Source organism: Parasteatoda tepidariorum, chromosome X1 (assembly GCF_043381705.1).
Source record: "Parasteatoda tepidariorum isolate YZ-2023 chromosome X1, CAS_Ptep_4.0, whole genome shotgun sequence".
Classification (NCBI taxonomy): domain Eukaryota; kingdom Metazoa; phylum Arthropoda; class Arachnida; order Araneae; family Theridiidae; genus Parasteatoda; species Parasteatoda tepidariorum.
Genome location: NC_092214.1, coordinates 27,588,470 through 27,609,468, shown reverse-complemented (window position 1 = coordinate 27,609,468; position 20,999 = coordinate 27,588,470). Strand labels below are relative to the sequence as shown.

The window sequence follows — 20,999 nt, the reverse complement described above, 5'->3', positions numbered from 1 at the left end:
ATTGAATAAAATAATAAAGATTGCTAAATTTAACTAAAAGTTATTTTTTGCTTGGAACTATTTTTGGATAAATTAATTATATAATTGCGTGTAAAAAATTTTCAGTTCGCTTAAAAAGTTCTCGAGACAAAGCAAAATACACAAAAAGTAAAATTAACATTAAGAGGTGCAAACTTTGAACCGCTCTCCAAACTAACCTATTGAAGGGACCATTTTTTCTAAATTGCGGCTAAGCCCCATTTTAATTTTGGGTCAGAAATCCGAATCCGTCGAAGTAAAGGTCTGTTGATTCAGAGAAAGTACGTTTTTGTGTCTGATTTCGTAACTTAAAATAACCCCTGCTCTTATTAAATACCATATTTGAGTTCACCCCCTTGAACCAGGGGCGGATCTACTTAAGGGCTTTTTGGGCTGCAGCCCAGGGCCCCGTGGGTACAAAGGGCCCCAGTTCCCACTGAAAACAATAAGTGATATTTTGAATTGAAAAAAATATCGAATATTAGAAAAAAATATATAAGGTTGGCAACCCTGAGATCAATTAACCCATGCATGTGCGCGTCTATCGAACGGAACAGGGAATTATTCGTCGCTTGTTTTTGGTCAGTGTATTTTTTCGCGTCTATTACGGGGGACTTCCCACAGCGCCGCTTAACGCCCGACGTAATTTTGCTTTTTTTTCGAGCTTCTGTTCTCGTCGTCAAAGTGACAAACTTGTTTAGTTTACTAATAACTGTCATGACTACCAGAAACCCTCTGATCCCACTGAAAACTATATTGGTAGCAAGAGGACTGTAATACCGAGGCGGAAAGAAATTTAGAGAATATTAAGTTTGAGTTTGAGAAATATGTTGATGTGGGCTTGTGGCCAGAATTGCTAGATAAGGATTTTATTAATGATATACTCTCACATTAAATGACTGACTTTCAAAATAAAAATCCGAAAAATATATATTCAGCTTCAATAAAGAAATACAAAGAACAAAACCGAACATTTTCAAATAGGTATTTCATTAAGAAAATGACAAATTATCAATCACTGGAAAGATCTTGGTTATGATCTTGGAATAAATTTTTTTGTATCATTTTAAAGTATATAATTGTACATGGCAAAATACAAAATATGAGTGAAACAAGTTGAATAGTTCCTGAGAAATCAAATTTGAAACATACAGCTTTTCTAAAATTCAATTTCTTAGGAACAATTCAACCGATTTTGCTCAAATTTTGTGTTTTGCCATGCAAAATTAGATACATTAATAAGTAAAAAATTATATACCTTACAATGCAAAATTTGTTCGACTATTATTAAATAAAATAACAAAACATAATAAATATTTACTAAAATTTATCTTTTGCATGAAATTATCTTTATACAAACAAATTTCATAGTTGTGTGTAAAAATTTCTCAATTCGCATCAAAAGTTTGAGAGCTACGGCAAAAATGTAAAATTAATATTAAGGGGTCCAAAATTTAGATCGCTGTCCTGACAAAACTATGGAGACTATATTTCCCAAATTGCAGCTACCTCCCATATTTCGGGGGTCAGAAATCTAAATCCGTTGCAAAAAAGCTATGTTCATTCAGAGAAAGTACATTTTTGTGTCTGATTTTGCAACTTAAAATATCGTATGAACTTATTAATTAGTATATTTGAGTCCACCACCTCAAATCATTAAGATTAAGTTCTAGAGCATAAAGATCTGATCATTAGATTAAAAGTTATTCAGACTGGCCCATTTTTTTGGAGTCCTGTACATAAAAAGTAAGAAAAACCACAAACTAAGGACGAGCTGATGTATTCCTGAATTTATGTTCTTAATTGCATACATTTAACACAAGATTAGTAGTATAACTACTAATCTAATTAATTCAATTAATTTAGTTTTAATTGTTTTTTTCAGAGGTATTCATTCAAAACAAAATTTCCTTATAACAGATCAATAAAAAGTTATTTTATTAATCCAGGGAAAAAACACCCATGAAATGAATTAATTTTCAATACACCTTTTTAGCAATAAATTTTAAATGGTAGCAAAAAATATTTTGGATGGTAGATTTAATGAAATAATAACTACTTCTAGAGCTAAATACAAAACAAATGAAATAAAACAAAAATANCACTCAATGATCTTAATTATTTGTGTTTTCTTTCAGTATTCTAGAGCTAAACTAATTTTGTTGAATCAATATGAGGCTCGGAATATCAAAAAGTAAAAATTTGTATTTTGTTTAAAGTTTTTCTAACTTAATACATTATGTGATTACATTTTGAATGTTAGTACCCAGAAGTGTATGTACATAAGTAACTAATGTAAAAAAAAAGTTTTAAGTAACAAAAATTAAGTCAAAGATATCTATCATAATAAAATTTAAAATGAATATTTTAGAGTGGTTGTAGATTATTTATTTTGATCATTAAGTGCATTTTTTAAACTATTAACAAATAGAAAAACAAAATTAATACCCACTATTTATTAATATAAAACTTTTATTTACTACATAAGAGAATAAAACTAAATTATAAATTATTTTTACATTAAATGGAACACTTTCTAGGATAACTTTTGTACATCCTTTTTAATTTTGAAACATTTTATCAAGTATTAGCTTTTTCAATACAATAGAGACAGATTTATTTTTGAAAGTGATATTTTTTAACTGTCTAAGTGTTGAGTCAAGTGAAGTTCTACTGAAATTTTATCTTTTTCACACCACTTTCCACTGAATAACTTGGGGGGAAAAACCAATATTTCATTGATAGAAAAACACAAAAAAACAAACAAAAAAAAAAAAACAAGCTGAAAATTCCAAAAAAGCAGGCACTAATTCTCAGAGGTTTTAATTATTCTGAATGATGAACTAAAATTTGATTTTTTTTACTTTAAATTGTAATTAAGATATCCTGTTTTCAGTACATTATAGTTTGAAGTCTAGGTATTTAAATACAGGATTCATTTGGTAAAACACAACAGCAGAAAAATTTGGACATTTACATCCTCTAAAACAATAAACTGTAATGTTAAAATAATAGTTTAAAACTAAATTTTTTGAATATTTAATATTATTATTTAAAAAGGTTTCAAATTCTAATTTTACAGACGTTTTGCTGAATTTTAGAAATTATTATTTCTTATTAATAAACAATGATTAATGTGCTTTAAAGTTTTAAATGAAACAACAAAGGCCTTTGGTGTTTATTTAGGCTTTAGATAAGCATCAATATACTTCTTCATATCCAAATAGACTATTCCGAAAAACATAAAATTAAATATCTATTCATTTTTTTCCATAGAGATTTGGACCACAATCTTATGCAAAATAAAACAGCTTCCAGCAACTATGAAAGAGACTCCATTCCATCAAGAGTTTTCTTATAATCAGAAGTGTAACTAGACGTTGAGATAAGTTTAACGAGTCAATTTTTTTTTTAAAATAGAGAAACGCAAGACATACTGTGAATAAAAAAAATCACATATGTCTTAAAAGATGTAACCACTTGGTTCTAGTTTTTCTAATGACGGTCCATAAATAAATATAAATTATTTCAATTCATGCATGCGACATTTTAAATTATTAAAAATATTAATTGAGTAGCCAAAGTTAAGTATGCTCTACTGGAATTTATATAATTGTATGACATAATGAAGAATGCAATAAAAATAAGAAATAATAAACTAACATCACTCTTTAAATTTCATCTTAGTAAAAATGAAAATAAAAAACAAATACCAGTATGTCCTTCTAAACTTTGATTGGTTGAAAGACTAGATGAACTAACTACACTGGCAGTAATTTCTTTTCCTAAAATAAGTAAATAAAATTATACAACTAAATTAGAGAACATAGACTAAATATTAAAATTTAAGCAAAATACAGAAATCACAGTCACTCTTGTAAAAAACAAAACCAAACAAATCTTTTTTTTAAATGTAGCCTAACAAAAAAATCTAGGGGAAGAGTTTTAAATAGGAACCTCAAGAAAATTACCTCTATGAGTTTCTTCTTTCATTATTTATTTAGACAACAATTAAACAAAATTAAAAAAAAAGTCATTTGAATTTTTTAATAATAGTTTGAAACAAAAATTTAAAGAAAAAATCTCTTGTTTTCAAAAGGTCTTAAGTTTCACTAAATAAAAAACTATTTCAATCTTTAAAAGTACAGTAAAAGTCCATCATAATGACAATTCACAATAACAATGTAATTGTTGCTTGTCGTTATAAACAAATACACACATGTAATGTAAAAATAACATTAAAAAGCATAAAAGATTAAACCAAAACATTTACGTTCTTTCATTTGGATTTAAAACATGTATCTATAGAAGAATGCCCTTGCCTTCAGATTGTTGGCTTAGCAGGAAGTTTTTAAAAAATGCAAACAAAGAAAAAAAAACAAAACAAGAAAGTGCAACAGATTTTTATGCCATTGATTACACTGAATATTGATTTCAATTAGTCAATTAGTAAGTTTTTAAACAAGGGAGTAAGATGTATGGTAGATATGTGGTGAACAAAAAATATATTCTTTTGAAGTGTAAGACAAGATTCTTCAAATCAGTTGAAGAATTTTTCTCCAGTGAGGAAGAAGATAGCTCTTGACTGTTGGTCAACCACATACTTGCTTTATAAAATTAAAGGGTTAAGAATTTAAGAAAGAGATAAGGTGTTTGTTTTTCCCTTCCCTGCATGGATATAAAAACAAATAACAATATATACTGTTTTGTTCTTTTTAATATAATATTGCTCATTAAAATAATAGAAAAACGTATTACCCCCCCTAAAAATTACTGCAAGTGGAAGGTTCTAAATTTTTAACTAGTTATAAACATAGAATTTTGTATCTTTAACAATGGTATTTTGATGGAGACATAGTGTAATAGTGAACTTCTTGCATTGTAATGAGAAATACATATGCTAAACTCATTAAATTATACTTTTTACTGACATTTAAGACAAAAAAAAAACATTAGAAGAACTAGGTGAAAGAACATTTAAGTGGTATTTTTGCCTATTTGAAAATACTCATATTAGAATGAATAGTAACCTCAAGAAGGTGGCCTCAAATAAACTTTCTTTTATGAAAACTGATTTAAAAAAAATTGACTTAAATTAATGTTCTAACATATACACAACAAAAATTTGTTCTAAAACCTATGTTAGTGGTTCATCTACTAAGTTTTTCAAACATAAGATATCATCTACAAAATCATAAATTTTGACTCAAGAACAGGGTATAAAATCTATGCAAAGGTCAGGCACCAAACTTAATTGTAGTCTGGCTCAGCTCCTTTTCTACTGAAAGAACAAGGCCTAATGCTAACTAGCAAGGAGAAGGTTATAAGAAAGCCCCCACGTTCAATAGTAAAAATTTCTGGGGAAAAAAAAGGTTTAAAGAATTAATGCAAAAAATCTTATTTCGAATAATTTCTAAGAGACTTCACACAAATTAATGTAAGTTTTAAAAAATATAACCTGAGAAAATCTTTCCATAAAAAATGGTACAGCAAATTTTGTCCTTTAAATGTATGCATATTTATTTTGAAAATATTTAATCAAAAAATATATTTTATTTAAGTATAGAACATCATTAATGCAGCCAAACATATTACATATAATACAAAGAAGTCCAAGATAATATTATTTAAAAGAATCTTAATCATATAACATAATGAGTTAGTTTATTAAAAAAAAATAATTTCAATTTGTAGCATAATACTTACTGGATTCTAATTTTAAAACTTTCAGAATGCCACCTTCACCTCCACAAGCTATGTATCCATGGGTTTTATTCCAGGCAATGGATTTCATGTTAATGCTCTTTGGCAAGGCTATCTAAAATAGTAGCATATAAATCTAACTAATTACAATCGTACACAATATTTTTAGAGTCATAAGTAACATAAAATGAAAACTCTTTTCAAAAACTTTTAACTTCAACATTTGTAACCTTTTTACAAAAGCAGATATTAATTCTTTTGCCAACATACTTAGTTCAAAAACTTAATTCAACAGGGAAAATCACTGGTACACATTCCACATGCATACATTGTCAATGTTATTTTAGGTATATTGACCAGATTAAACAAATATGTCTGTTATTAGAAAAATTAATAAGTTATAAATTAAAACAGCAATTGAAAAATATTTATGAAGAGGAAAAATTTTTAAAACTAATTAATTCCATATTATTTTTTATTTTAATTTTAAAGTATTTGTTTAAAGTCACAAGATCGTTTCTTTCTTCACATTTCAGTTATTAATGTATCTGTCTTAATAAAGAGTAAATTAGCATGTTCACTATTAGGAATCATGGACTGCATTTGAAAAATATTTATCGAGATAGAGAAATTTTAACCCTCTAATTGATTCTGCTTAAATGTTTTAAAAGCATTTGTTCATACCTGAAGCACCTGAAAGGTAGATTAATTTTTTTAAATAATAATAAGCACTTGATATTATTAAAACTTTTCTGAGACTCTCTTCTGAAAAAGTCTATGCAATCCTACGTAAACATTATACTAAGACAGATTATAAATTTTAATAGACATCAAAACTTAGACTTGAACTAAGTCTCAATCATACATAAAGTAATCCTTAAATGCACAACATTATTTAATTTGATGGCAGTTCAAAAAAATAAAAATAATTCCCTTAATTAAACCATTGTATTTATATTCTTACAGTTTGTTTTTGAAAACAGGAATTTACCACTCCAGAAGGAATCTACTTTCAGAGAAGGTAATACACAGAGATGTGTACTACCTCAAGTTCTAAGACACATAGTTGTGGCTTATTGTAAATTAAACAACCAAATATTTTTTCAATTTATTTTACCCCTATTTTGATGAAATCAAAGTAGACCTGGCACACGTACGGTAAGTCCTCAGATAGGAAAATGTGTAATACTTTTTAATTAATATTTATAGTTATCTCTTAATTCTAATAATTTAATAAGTCAAGATAACTAATTAATAAAAATACAAAACAGCCAACATTTTCTAATTTATTTGAAAATATTAATTAGTAAACATGAACATTGACTTTATTTATCTTTAAATTTTTTCTATTTCATGAACTTGGGAAGTAAAAGGACAATTTATGAATTACTAATTTAGCAGTGTTTCACTCTTCATTCATTGTGAATTTCAGATGTTTTACTTCCAGCGATTAAATGATAAATACAATGTATAGTATTTGTAATACATATAAAAATTTCTATTTCTTTTTCAAAAAAAAAAAAGATAATTTTTAAAAAAAAAAATATTATTATTTTTTCTTCAATTCTACTTTGAAAGATATTTTAGTGATTCAGTTTAAAAAAAATGTACAATGAGATCAAGCATTAATTAGCATGCCTAAAATATATACAAATTAGATAATTAAGTTAATTTCTCAATAAATCATGATTAAATAGGAACAAATCTATGAGTTGGATAATAATTAATGCATAGATATTTTTTCAGCTGTGTTAAACTTAAAAACTAATTTTACAGAGTAATAATATTAATGCAGAGTTAGACAAACTCAACTCAGTTTAAACAGAGCTTTAAAGGCGATTTTACTTCAGGACAGGGAATGAACTCTTTTAGGATGTTATTTTATAATAATCATAATTAACAAATAAGCAAACCTCCTGCTCTTGTTTAGTTAAAGTATAAAGTTATCAATAGCAAGAGTGGTATTATAAAGAAATACGTATAGCAATGTAAATCTCTAAAAAAAATTGAAGATTATAAACACTCCCCAAAAACAATATTTATTTAACAAAAAACAATAACAAAAGTAGGCCTATATATATATATAATGTATAAATTTAAAGATAAAAGTAATAGTAACGCCACAAAAACAAGTAATAAATGTGTTGCAAAACAATAAGTTATTGCAGAAATGTCTCGGCTGCTTTGAAATTTTCCCAAATTTTATGTAAATAGTACGTACTTTTTTACTCATATAGCACTGCATAGTTGACGTTTCAAAATAACTAAGAATAAACTAATAAACTATTGACAAAAGATGACAAATCTTGACAGTTCAATTGTGTGTTTGTAAACAACGCTCAATCACTAAGGCAACCACACTACAGTGACAGTTAAGAATTCGAGAATAAAAGTTTCACAGGACTTGGCCACCGCAGATTTAAGAATGTGTCTAATTCTCACTATCATGCTGAGAGCTGGAACGAATGCGCATTTACATTATCAATGAGCGATCAAAGCACTGTAATGCTAATAATACCTTGTATCAATCAGATTTTCAAATTTACTCTATAACTCCTAGATGCAATTCGCATTTTTCAGAGATAAAATTACCAGCGAAATCCGGATTGTCCGAACCAAATAAGTTATGGAATCTGAAATTTGAAAGAAAATGTTACAGGTTCGAAGTCGTGGAAAAAAAATCACAGCTTTTTTAAGGGAATAAAAGGAAAGCACTTTGCAAAGCAAAGTTTGAAGCACCATTTCAAAAATGAACAAGAGTAAAAAATATTTATCTCATAAAATTTAAAGTTCCAACTGGGCAAATTTGCAAGATAAATTTTTTTAAGTGTCCAATGTACAGTGCGCAAAATAAAAAATAACAAAACTGGACCACCTTGAATAACTTTTGATTTAATGATCGGATCTTCACGTTCTAGGACTCAATTTCAATGGTTCGAGGCATGGGCGGATCGTGGATTTGTGGGGCCCTGGGCTGGAACTACTGAGGGGCCCTAATAGCCATTTTGTCAAGAAAATTTTTCTATAGTGGTGTAGATAAGTATATAGAAAAAATAGGACAATAAAATAATTTTATTTATTTATTTTTATTTGTCTATACAAACAGCAACTGTACATCATTATTGCAAAAGCAATTGACAGGTTATGTGTAGTTATGTTATATAAATTATAAAGCAACCTTTCTGCATTTTTGTGGTGCAAATTCCTTTATTTGCTCATCACATTGTTAGTCCTTCGTTAAATCACAGTTTATGGAAAGAACTGATAAATGATTTAGTCGATGGTTCGACATTGTTGTCCTATATTTGTTTTCGATATATGAAATTCTGGAGAAAGAGCGTTCAGCTTCACAGCTAGTGATTGGCAAAGTTAAAAAAATCTTTAAGATAGTGTAGCAATTTGGAAAAACATCAGCAAATTTCTTTTCATAAATTAGCATAAAAATTTCACACAAGAGGTGTAAGACTCTGGCTTAGACTGAAGTAAATAAGATTTTAACTGAATGCACTCATTCACTAAATTCTCGTCCACGTCATCTGGATAATAATCAACAATATTACGTACACTTTCCAGATCTATGTTTTCCATATTTTTGTCATGCAAATCCCTTAAAAATTTGAATTTCTTGCTATACATCTCATACACTTGGCTCCTTTTATTTAAATCCATAATCAGCTTATCTAACGCAACGTTTAGCGTGTCTCTTTTAAATTTTCCTGCGCCGTATACTGAGAATTTATCGGTAGACTTATCTGAAAATTTTGGAGTAGTGCGTCTCTTGTTTACGTCATTGTAGTTTATTCCCACACTAGTACTTAATTTTTTAGCTTTCTCTTCGTATTCCTTTAGCTTCTGATCTGATTGGTGCCTTATGTTGTTCACGAAGTCTTTTAATGATACAATTAACTTGTTGCCTTCACGTGTCAACCACACTAACATTGATTTCTTATGCTCATTAGAATTTTCATGATTTTCTAAACAAGTTCCTATGCGTTTCCAATCAGAAAATCCGGTTGTGTATTGAGAAGGGATTTTAGAAAAAAGTTTGCAAGTCAAAAACCAAAAACAGTACCTACCATGGTCGAAGAACATTACCAAGATCTTTCCAGTGATTGATAATTTGTCATTTTCTTAATGAAATACCTATTTGAAAATGTTCGGTTTTGTTCTTTGTATTTCTTTATTGAAGATGAATATATATTTTTCGGATCTTTATTTTGAAAGTCAGTCATTTCATGTGAGAGTATATCATTAATAAAATCCTTATCTAGCAATTCTGGCCACAAGCCCACATCAACATATTTCTCAAACTTAATATTCTCCTCCGGGATGTTTCCCAGACCGTCGCCAATAGCCCATTGTGCAGCTCTAGTGCGACGTAAATTAACAACAACAACAACAAACTTAATATTCTCTAAATTTCTTTCCGCCTCGGTATAACAGTCCTCTTGCCACCAATATAGTTTTCAGTGGGATCAGAGGGTTTCTGGTAGTCAAGACAGTTATTAGTAAACTAAACAAGTTTGCCACTTTGACGACGAGAACAGAAGCTCGAAAAAAAAAAGCAAAATTATGTCGGGCGTTAAGCGGCGCTGTGGGAAGTCCCCCGTAATAGACGCGAAAAAATTCACTGACCAAAAACAAGCGACGGATAATTCCCCGTTCCGTTCGATAGACGCGCACATGCATTGGTTGATTGATCTCAGGGTTGCCAAATTTATATATTTTTTTTCTAATATTCGATATTTTTTTCAATTCAAAATATCACTTATTGTTTTCAGTGGGAACTGGGGCCCTTTGTACCCACGGGGCCCTGGGCTGCAGCCCAAAAAGCCCTTAAGTAGATCCGCCCCTGGTTCAAGGGGGTGAACTCAAATATGGTATTTAATAAGAGCAGGCGTTATTTTAAGTTACGAAATCAGACACAAAAACGTACTTTCTCTGAATCAGCAGACCTTTTCTTCGACGGATTCGGATTTCTGACCCAAAATTAAAATGGGGGTTAGCCGCAATTTGGAAAAAATGGTCCCTTCAATAGGTTAGTTTGGAGAGCGGTTCAAAGTTTGTACCTCTTAATGTTAATTTTACTTTTTGTGTATTTTGCTTTGTCTCGAGAACTTTATAAGCGAACTGAAATTTTTTACACGCAATTATATAATTAATTTATCCAAAAATAGTTCCAAGCAAAAAATAACTTTTAGTTAAATTTAGCAATCTTTTTTATTCAATGTTACTCGAAAAAAATTTCGATTGTAAGGTGCATAATTTTTTAAACCACTTCAAAGAATACATTTTTACATGGCATATTACAAAATTTTAGTGAAATCGGTCGAACAGTTCCTGAGAAATCGAATTTCAAAAATGTCGTATTTTAAAAATTAGATTTCTCTTATTATTCAACTGATTTCACTTAAATTTTGTATTTTCCCATGTGAAATTATATTCTTTGAAACGATGTAAAATTTTTTATACCTTACAATTCAAAAATGTAATCCTCCTTTCAAAAATGACTAATATTAAATAAAATAATAAAAAATGATTAAAAATGTATTAAAAGTTATTTTTGCATAGAATTATTTTTGGATAAATGGATTTTATAATTGTGTGTAAAAAATTTCAATTCGTTTAAAAATTTCTCGAGATATGGCGAAATACATAAAAAGTAAAATTAACATTAAGGGGTCCAAACTTTGGAACGTTCTCTTGACCAAACTATCGAGACTATATTTCCCAGATGGTGGCTACCCCCTATTTTTTTGGGGTCGGAAATTGGAATCCATAGGAGTCAGGGACCGATCAAGACAAATTCAGGCCCAAGGCCCACCAAATTTTCCGGGCTCCTAACAAAATATTTTGAAATTAAATTTCTGAAGAGTAGTCCTAACAATACGAAGAATCTATTGAACTGCATGATTCAAGAGAAGCATTTTAAAAAAATTTGAAAGCAGACAATTAAAGATTATTTTTCTAAGATAAAGTTTGCGCATCTAAATGTTTAAGGAAAATATAAAATGTTGGGTGAAAATAAAAATGGTTTGGTGATCACAAACAAGTGAAATCAGTGATTTTTGCTAAACAATGATTAGCTGAATTATTTTAAAGATTGTAGCCTTCCATCTACAGCTTTACATATTTGTTAATAATAGCTTTTAGTTCTTGTTGACACTGATAATTTATTATAAGAGACTTTGCGAATATGCATTCTTGTTGCATTTGCTTAAGCCTCTGGAGTAAAAATTGCACCAATTAAATTTCAGCTATACTTTGGAATTTGATAAGTGCAATGTTTACACGAGTTCGGTTTACCACAATATAAAGAAAATTTGAAATAAAAAATGTCTCTTTTTGGGAAAAACTGTTTCTTTCAGTATTTAAAAAAAAGTAATTTGTGGACTTTTTACTAATTTTTGAGTCCCCCCAAAAAGTGGGGGCCCTAGGCCCGTGCCTATTGGGCCAGGCGATAATCAGGCCCTGGTCGGAGGAAAGGTATAATTATTTAGTTGTTGTTAATTTACGTCGCACTAGAGCTGCACAATGGGCTATTGGCGACGGTCTGGGAAACATCCCGGAGGATGATCCGAAGACATGCCATCACAATTTTGATCCTCTGCGGAGGGGATGGCACCCCCGCTTCGGTAGCCCGACGACCTGCGCGCGAAGTCGAGCACTTTACGGTAGCACAGTTTAACGAGGACCAATACCGCACACCCTCGGTCCCTACGCAGACTGATCCAAGTGGTCACCCACCCGCACACTGACCGTAGCCAGTGATGCTTGACTTCGGTGATCTGCTGGGAACCGTATAATTATTTAGAGAAAGTGCATTTTTGTGCCTAATTTCGTAACTTTAAATATCGTCTGCACTAATTAATTGGCATATTTGAGGTAACCCCTTTGAATAATTGAGGATGATTCCAGAACGAGAAGATACGTTCATTAGATCGAAAGATATTAAGCATTGTTAGTTTTTTATTTTGCTTACTGTACTCTAGGGTGCTTTGTTTTTCCATTTCTTTTCTAAGTGAAATGTAATACCCGACAAAAGTGGCAAATCTCCACGGGAACATTACAGATTATATATAGAGCCGGATTTAAGCTTAGCGAGGCCCTAAGGTAGTGGGGCTCTTATGCGTTCAACTCCATTTTCAATACACCAAGAGAAAACTGTCATTATTATTTTTTTTGTTAATTGTTTAATATCAAATTGTCTTTTATAATAAAGCATTTGATAATACTACTTGGTTGTCGAAAATATGATCTCTCTATAGGCGATCGCAACGCTCGTTTACGCCATCTGGGGAGAAGACCGGTTCCATGATTTTGGCCCTTTCCCCTTCCCTCTCCACCTTTTTTCAGTTGTGTAGGAATGTACTACGATATTTTTCCCTTTCCTAATATTTTTCGTATTTAATTGTTAAAAATATTTTTTTAAATTTCCATGACGCTTTCTTTTAGAACTATGTCTAATGTAGTTTTCAGTTCCATATAGTTTCCCAACTTAAGAGATTTTAATCTATTTAAAAGTGAAGACAGAAAATAACGGATTTCCTTTTTCTATGACTCTCCTCACGCTAATGGTGAAAGCATGTGAAGTGTTGCCATATTTAAAGATTTCTGCTCTACGCCACCTGTAGCCCATTTCGACAGCTAATATTAAAGAATCGCACGAGATGCCGTAGTTTTGCGTGTTCAACTTTCAACTTTGTTTTGCTGTATAAAAACTATAAGACTTACAAAAATTTCAAATTACAGTAGGTGTTTAGAAAAATGTACGGGGAGCTTAAAGAAATAAGAAAAATTAACATTCGATCAATTGTTTGAAATTATTAATAGTTGAACTTGTCGCAAAAGGTATCCTGTGTGCTGCACTGCAGGCCTCTGGGATGCAATTAAAAACTTGAAATAAGACTTGAAAGGGTCATTTTTGTTAATGAATTTAGCAAGAGCATTTTTGAAATTTTAATTTGTTTGAAAGTATTGATTAAGACTCATAAGTTTGCAACTTCGAAAATATGTATAAATCTGTACATGGAGTACGATGGGATAAAAAAAATTTAATATTTAATTATCAGTTGGAGAATCGTCAAACTGTTGTAAAAAAATACCGTGTGTGCTGATCTACTGCCAACTGAAATGCACATGCTGATAGAACCATTTTCATTTATGAACTCAATGAAAGATTTTTTTTTCAAATTTCAGTTTTTAAAAAGTTATTGCAAATTTTAGTGCCATTTTCATGAATTTTTTTATAAACTTTTTTTTCTTCCAGAAAATAATTATTCATCCATTGTTGTTGAGTCCACCTGAGTTGGGACCGAGGGTCAGCGGTATGGGTCCTCGTTAAACTGTTCTACCGTAAAGTACTCGACTTCGCTCCCGGGTCGTCGGACTGTTAAAGAAGGGGAGCCATTCCCCTCTGCAGAGGATCAAAATTGTGATGGCATGTCTTCGGATCATCCTCAAGAATGTTTCCCAGACCGTCGCCAATAGCCAATTGTGCAGCTCTAATGCGACGTAAATGAACTACAACTGCAACAACTGTGATTTAAATTTCTTTTTCAACAAGGATAAAGGTAGTTCAACTAAAACAATTCTGATTTATTGAGTAGTCAACAATGGATTAATAGTCAATTATCAAAGCAAAAAAAAACATGAAAAAGCACTTAAATTTGCGAAAACGATTTAGTAAATAGAAATTTTGAAACAAGATTCATTGTAAAATCACGGATAAAAATGGCTCCATTGTTGCATTTCAAAACTCCATTTTTGCTTTTCAACCAGTGACAGATCGCCCAGCATGGTACTTATTTCTCTACAAATTTAACAGTTAATAATTCTAGAACTGATTGTCGAATGTTAAATTTTTTTTTATTCTCTCGTACTCCCTGTACCTTTTAAGTCGTTTTTCTTTTTTTTTGTTTTTTTTTTTTTTTTTTTTTTTTTTTTTTTTTTTTTTTTTGTGCAGCTCTGATCTTTATGATTTTAATATAATTGGAGACACAGTTTCAATAAAAACAAATTACGATAGTAGTAAAATTTCAATTACTTTTTACGATTATTATGCTGAGATAATTTTTCAATAAAAGAAATTTAAATCACGGCGAAAGAAACATTGTATTATTTTTTTTCCTTCCTTTTTTTAACGTTAAGTTGATCCTCAAACAAAAGCAAATAATAACATTTTGTTTATTCAATAAATCAAATTTTTATGACAAGCAAATTTTACTTTAACTTGTTGGAAGAATTTCAATTTAGTGAATTTAGGGCAATGGCACTTAAACTTGAAAAACATCCATGAAGGAAATACCGGGAAGTGGCAGCCTACATGATTGTAGGGAGTACAGGGGATGAGTATACCAGGCAGTGGCACCTATCCTTAAGAAACATGACTGTGTGGAATAGCGGGCAAACGTGTACTTAGCAGTCACACTTTATCTTAGAATCAGTGTAGGGAATACGTAAAAGTGTCACTTAACCTTTAAAAAACTTCAGTGTAGGGAATACCGGGATGTGACACTTAACCTTAAAAAACACGTATGCGTGAAACACTTTAAGGAATACCAATCAAATGTATATCCAACAATGGCCTTGTATTGTAAAAAATCCTTCCTGTAAGGAATTATGGGTAAGTGTAAATCAGACAAACACATATGCCTTATTATTGTCTCAGTTAATCCAATTAATATTAAATAAAAACGGCTATTATTAACACTGAAGAGACTGAAACTTAGTATATACCTTAGTATATTGTCCAAAATAGACTAAGAAACTAATAGCTTAATATATTGTCCAAAAGCAGTCAAAATGACTGGATCGTCAAAGAATAAATGATCCGTAAAGAAATTTGTTTAAAATTAATTTTTAATATTTTTTATATTATTCACAGTTATATAACAAGTTATTAGTAAATATTAATAATAAAAAAATTATATGTAGTACAAAAAGTCACAAAATTCTAAGAAATTGTGTCATTCTATACATCATTGTTTTTCTAATTGAAAATGAAAGGCAGTCAAAATGACTTCCTTAGGCAATCTAGTGTTAATAGGTGCTGGTTGTTTTCAACTAAATTTAAAAGAAAAATCCCATCTGAAGTGTCTCTTAATTGGTAGTAGATTTATACCTTCTGTGCACATGCGTTAACTTTCGTGAAAATTGACAGCCCATTTTCAAAATAAAAAAATAAAAAATATTTCAAGATAGATAAAAACCATTCCCTATTTGAATCCTGTCTCGACGAGTAAAATTATCTCTTATTTGTTTCTAATGAGTAAGTAACACAATCTGTAATACTTTGGTTAAACTTTCTTTTTTTAAGTCCTTGATTATTTTTCACATCCAGGTAATTGTCAAGTTCGTCACGATAAGCATATTGGCAAAATGTTCTTTCATTAAACTACAACAATTGTATATTCTGTAAAAGAAATGTTCATTATTTTTGTGGAAAAGATCGACATTATAAAAGAAGATAAGTGTACAAAATTTAATAAACCTAGTTAAAATATTTATGGAGATAGACATTTTTATAATTTTTTTTTTGTCTTACGTTTTTTTCCATAACTTTTAAAGTATTCAATAAATTCTAATAATTCTTTTTGCTTTGAAATTTGAGAAAAATTTGTTTAAATCTGCTCAAGCTATGAGTAATTAAAATATTTCTTTTATACTGCGAATGCGTGGGAAAATGTTACATATTTTTTAATTTTGCAGTGAATCGTATTTGGCAACTAATAAAAGAAGTCCGATTTGAATATCTTAAATATTTAAAAAGTTTCAAGCAATTTTCTAAGTAGTTTTCGTACTATTTAAAAGAAAGCTCAAAATGATAAGGGTTTTTCCATAAATTTCATTTTGTTTTATTAAACTAGATTTATTAAAAATGACGCCGTCATTGCGGGGAATCATCCCCCATAAAAATATATTTTTTTTCGCATGTTTTCTTTCCTCATACAACCATATTTCGGCGTATGGTCTTTCATTGTAAGGTATAATCACTTGTTATTTAATTTTTCTAATGATACAAAATAATATTCGTAGAAAACCTCTAATCATTCTGAGCTTTCTTTTCAAAGTACGAAACTACTTAGAAAATTGTCTGAAACTTTCAAATTTTTTAAGATATTCGAATCGGACTTTCTCTTCATTAGTTGTTAAATACTATTCACTAAAAAATTAAGGAAAAAAAATTTTTTCCCCCCGCTCATACGCGCTGTAAGAGAACTACTTTAAATACTTATATATTGTACAGTTTTAAACGAGTTTTTTTTCTTCAAATTTTGAAGCAAAAATTTATTTGATTTTAATTTATTCTACTTTTTTTTATTTTCAATTTCATTGAATATTTTTAAAATTCTAGCAAAACGTAAAGCAATTTTTTCTATACAAATGTTCATATCTCTAGAAATATTTTAGTTAGGTGCACAAAATTTTGTGCAATTATTTGCTCATAATAACCAAAATAATTTTTATAAGTTTGTTGCTACATTTTTTGGCATAGCGTGTTCAAAAACACTATTTTCGATTTGTAATTTATTGTCGATCCTTCAAATCACTAAAAGCTTTAAATATCATTGATATGTATGAAAAATCGTATCATCCAGGGATAAAGAGAGAATAGAAGGGCTGGTTCACACTCCTTTGAAGAAACTCTCACCGCGCCAAACCTCCGATTTTCCCCTGTGACGTCACGGAGGTGCAATGCTTGAACTTTTAATTCAAGAACGGAGCGCTAGGTCTAACTAGCTCTAACTAATATTGGAGCATTCCTTTTTGCGACATATTTCAAGACATTCTTCGTTGTTTTCTATAATGATTTTCCTCAGTTTTTTGCAGTGAATTACAAAAAACGAAATGCCAGTTTACGCGATTGCAATTTGCAAAAATTCTGATATAAACACGGAAGGGAAAAATATAATTTTCCACGTCTTCCCTAAAGTAAATGAACAACTATCTAAAGAATGGCTGCAATGTTGCAAACTAAATGACCCAGTTAATATAAAATATGCACGAATATGCAGTAAGCATTTCTTGAAAGAAGATTATGAAGATGATATAAGAAATCGTTTGCTTGGATAGCCAAATAGAATGATTTTAAAATTCCTTCGGGCAGAAAGATTGAATGAACGCAAAGTGTTGGTTCGAGTATTGGACAAATTAAAAACTCTAAGCCCAAGGTAAAGCAATTTAAATACTATGAATTAAAATTTTTTAAGTACAACAAATTGTCATAAATGCTACAAATTAGAAACAGAAGTTAAAGTAATGAAAGAAAGAGAGAATTAAAACTTTAGAAAAGGATTTGAAAAATAAAAATAAGGAAGAAATAATGTTAAAAAAATGTCAGTTCAGCGTATGAAACCGTTGAACGCATCCAGTGAAAAAATTCTGAAAAAAAAATGCGAAAAGGGAATTGTTGAAATTAGAACAATCTTAAATAATAAAAAGCTATAAATAATTAATAGTTAAAATTCTCATAATTTCATTACATATATTTTAATGTAGGTATTCTAGTTATTTATATTTGTTTCCCAATTATATTCTCTTAAATTTAAATATCTATAAACAATTGTAAAATTTTCAATATTATTATGAGCCTAAATTATTATTTTGTTTCAGTAATTAACGTTTAAGGTTGTTGTTTCCTAATGATTAAGAATAAACAAATTGCCATCAACAGTATATTTTGAAATCAGGATTCTAAATTTAACCAACTTTACAAATTATTCTTATTGTACAATAAGTAGCCAAAAAGTATCGATATATGCCTTAAATTTTTTTAATAATAAAAGTTAAAATTGAAAATTTTAAAATAAAGTATTTATAGTGTCATTTATGACAACTAGTAAAATATTTTTATGAATTTAAAATTGTATTTTTATTTATATTACGCTAAAGAAAGGTTTTTTGAACGGAAATAATGCGTAAACTGCTTAAAGTTAGCAAGCTAATATCAAGAAAAAGTCGAACTTATTTTTACGGAGAGAATGATGCATAGTTTTCATAATATCTTTGATTGCGATCTCCGAGATCTGTGTGCGACGTGACGTAATGAGGAGGGAAACCGCAGCTTCAGCTGAGAGGAATCAATCAGCCCTTCTCTTTTCCTTAGCCCTGGTATGATCTACACATTTCTGAAGATATTTCGCTCCCGTGGGAGTTGAAACTTGAAATGAAGCACAAATTCGGTACAGATTCCGTTCTTTACTCACTTGGCTAGTGATGCTTGCCATCTTACAAAGCAATTTAAGATCCCCTCACGAGTAGGTGGGGGTCTAAATTCTTTTTTAGATGTGCTTTTGAAGCGATCTTTTGTTTTTGGCGAAATGCTCATTCTTTCACTTGAGAAATAGCCAAATCTAACTTTTTCACGATAATTAAAATAAATAAAATAACAGCACCAAAAAAAAAAATTGAATAGCTGTTAAAAAGCTGTTAAAAATAGTATTAAGTCTACATAACATTTTTCTCCGAATGCTTTCACTACCGTTCTACCATCTTTTTTTTAAAGTCTTTTTTCAAAATTTATTAAATATNCGAAATGCTCATTCTTTCACTTGAGAAATAGCCAAATCTAACTTTTTCACGATAATTAAAATAAATAAAATAACAGCACCAAAAAAAAAAATTGAATAGCTGTTAAAAAGCTGTTAAAAATAGTATTAAGTCTACATAACATTTTTCTCCGAATGCTTTCACTACCGTTCTACCATCTTTTTTTTAAAAGTTTTTTTTAAAAATTTATTAAATATTATTCTTTTTATAGTTTATTTATTGCATAACAGATGCGCAACATGCCCAGTGAAAACTTGTAATAAATTAAGGCTGTGATACAATGCAAACCCTATTTTAAACCCTGAAGCAGAGACATTATATGTATAAATTCTGTCTACCTATAAAATATAAAACATGCATTATTCACAAGCATGTATTATTACATGCTTGTGATGCATTATTACACACAATGCATGCATTATTACACTCAATCAGTTTTTTAAATAATAGCTCTAAATATTTTTACTAATAGGGACTTCACTTAATTTCACACTAATACTTACTTTATTTGATTTTACACAAATAATAACTTTCCTTCTTAACCCCTTAACGCACAGATTTTTTGAAAAAAACTGGCCAAAAGCAAAATCTTTTTTTTAATGCAAAAAAACATACTTTGGAACATTGTCTTGGCTTGATTCAAATTGGCTTGATTCGAGGACAATTTTGATATACTGCGCTTTTGTTCCATGGAAAAAGGTTATATTTTATTCTTGAATAAATAAGTGTTATAGCTTACAATCCTATGTAAATGATAAATATCAATAAAACNTTTTAAACCCTGAAGCAGAGACACTATATGTATAAATTCTGTCTACCTATAAAATAAAAACATGCATTATTCACAAGCATGTATTATTACATGCTTGTGATGCATTATTACACACAATGCATGCATTATTACACTCAATCAGTTTTTTAAATAATAGCTCTAAATATTTTTACTAATAGGGACTTCACTTAATTTCACACTAATACTTACTTTATTTGATTTTACACAAATAATAATTTTCCTTCTTGACCCCTTAACGCACAGATTTTTTGAAAAAAAACTGGCCAAAAGCAAAATATTTTTTTTTAATGTAAAAAAACATACTTTGGAACATTGTCTTGGCTTGGTTCAAATTTTCTTTTCGAGGACAATTTTGATATAGTGCGCTTTTGTTCCATGGAAAAAGGCTATATTTTATTCTTGAATAAATAAGTGTTATAGCTTACAATCCTATGTAAATGATAAATATCAATAAAACTAGTTTTTTTCTCAGCTTTCGCATTGTTATTTTCAATTCTCGATCATATTCGAGAGTGAAAAATTATAGCAGCATAAAATACAACGATGCTAGAATTATCTCGAGTGTGCACAGTTTGGCCTCTGTTTAGCGCTCTCGAATTAACTCGAGCGCACAAGTTAAGGGGTTAATTTACTTGCAACAAAATTTCATAATGGTCAACAACGCGGAAAATTAAAAATGTCTACATAAAATGTAGGCGTCGTCGATAAACAAGAAGAAATAGGTTTAAGCTATGCACAAAATATTCCTTGTTTTAAATTTGAACAAACAAATAAGAGGGGGAGAGACAGAGGTAGATTTGAGCAAACTAAGCCTATACAATTATTAACACCACATTACCATTCAAACAACATTCATAAAATGCATACATTATTTTTTTTTTAATTTACCTAGACAATACTGGAATTCCATGAGTACAATAATATTTAGTTTATA

At 29.6% G+C, this 20,999-nt stretch overlaps 1 protein-coding gene across 2 annotated transcripts in view; it reads right to left on the bottom strand.

Annotated features, from left to right (window-relative positions):
* The window catches only part of LOC107446665 (intraflagellar transport protein Oseg4), a 45,912-nt gene extending 37,824 nt beyond the window's left edge, over nt 1-8,088 (bottom strand). For both annotated transcript variants that reach the window (XM_016061365.3, XM_043043946.2), the window contains exons 1-3: nt 7,943-8,088; nt 5,725-5,836; nt 3,732-3,803 (exon numbers count right to left, since the gene is read on the bottom strand). In XM_016061365.3, coding sequence (XP_015916851.1) covers nt 3,732-3,803; nt 5,725-5,836; nt 7,943-7,966 — 208 coding nt within the window. In that variant the 5' untranslated portion in view covers nt 7,967-8,088. The remainder of the gene's footprint in view (nt 1-3,731; nt 3,804-5,724; nt 5,837-7,942) is intronic.
* Between the last annotated feature and the right edge of the window lie 12,911 nt (nt 8,089-20,999).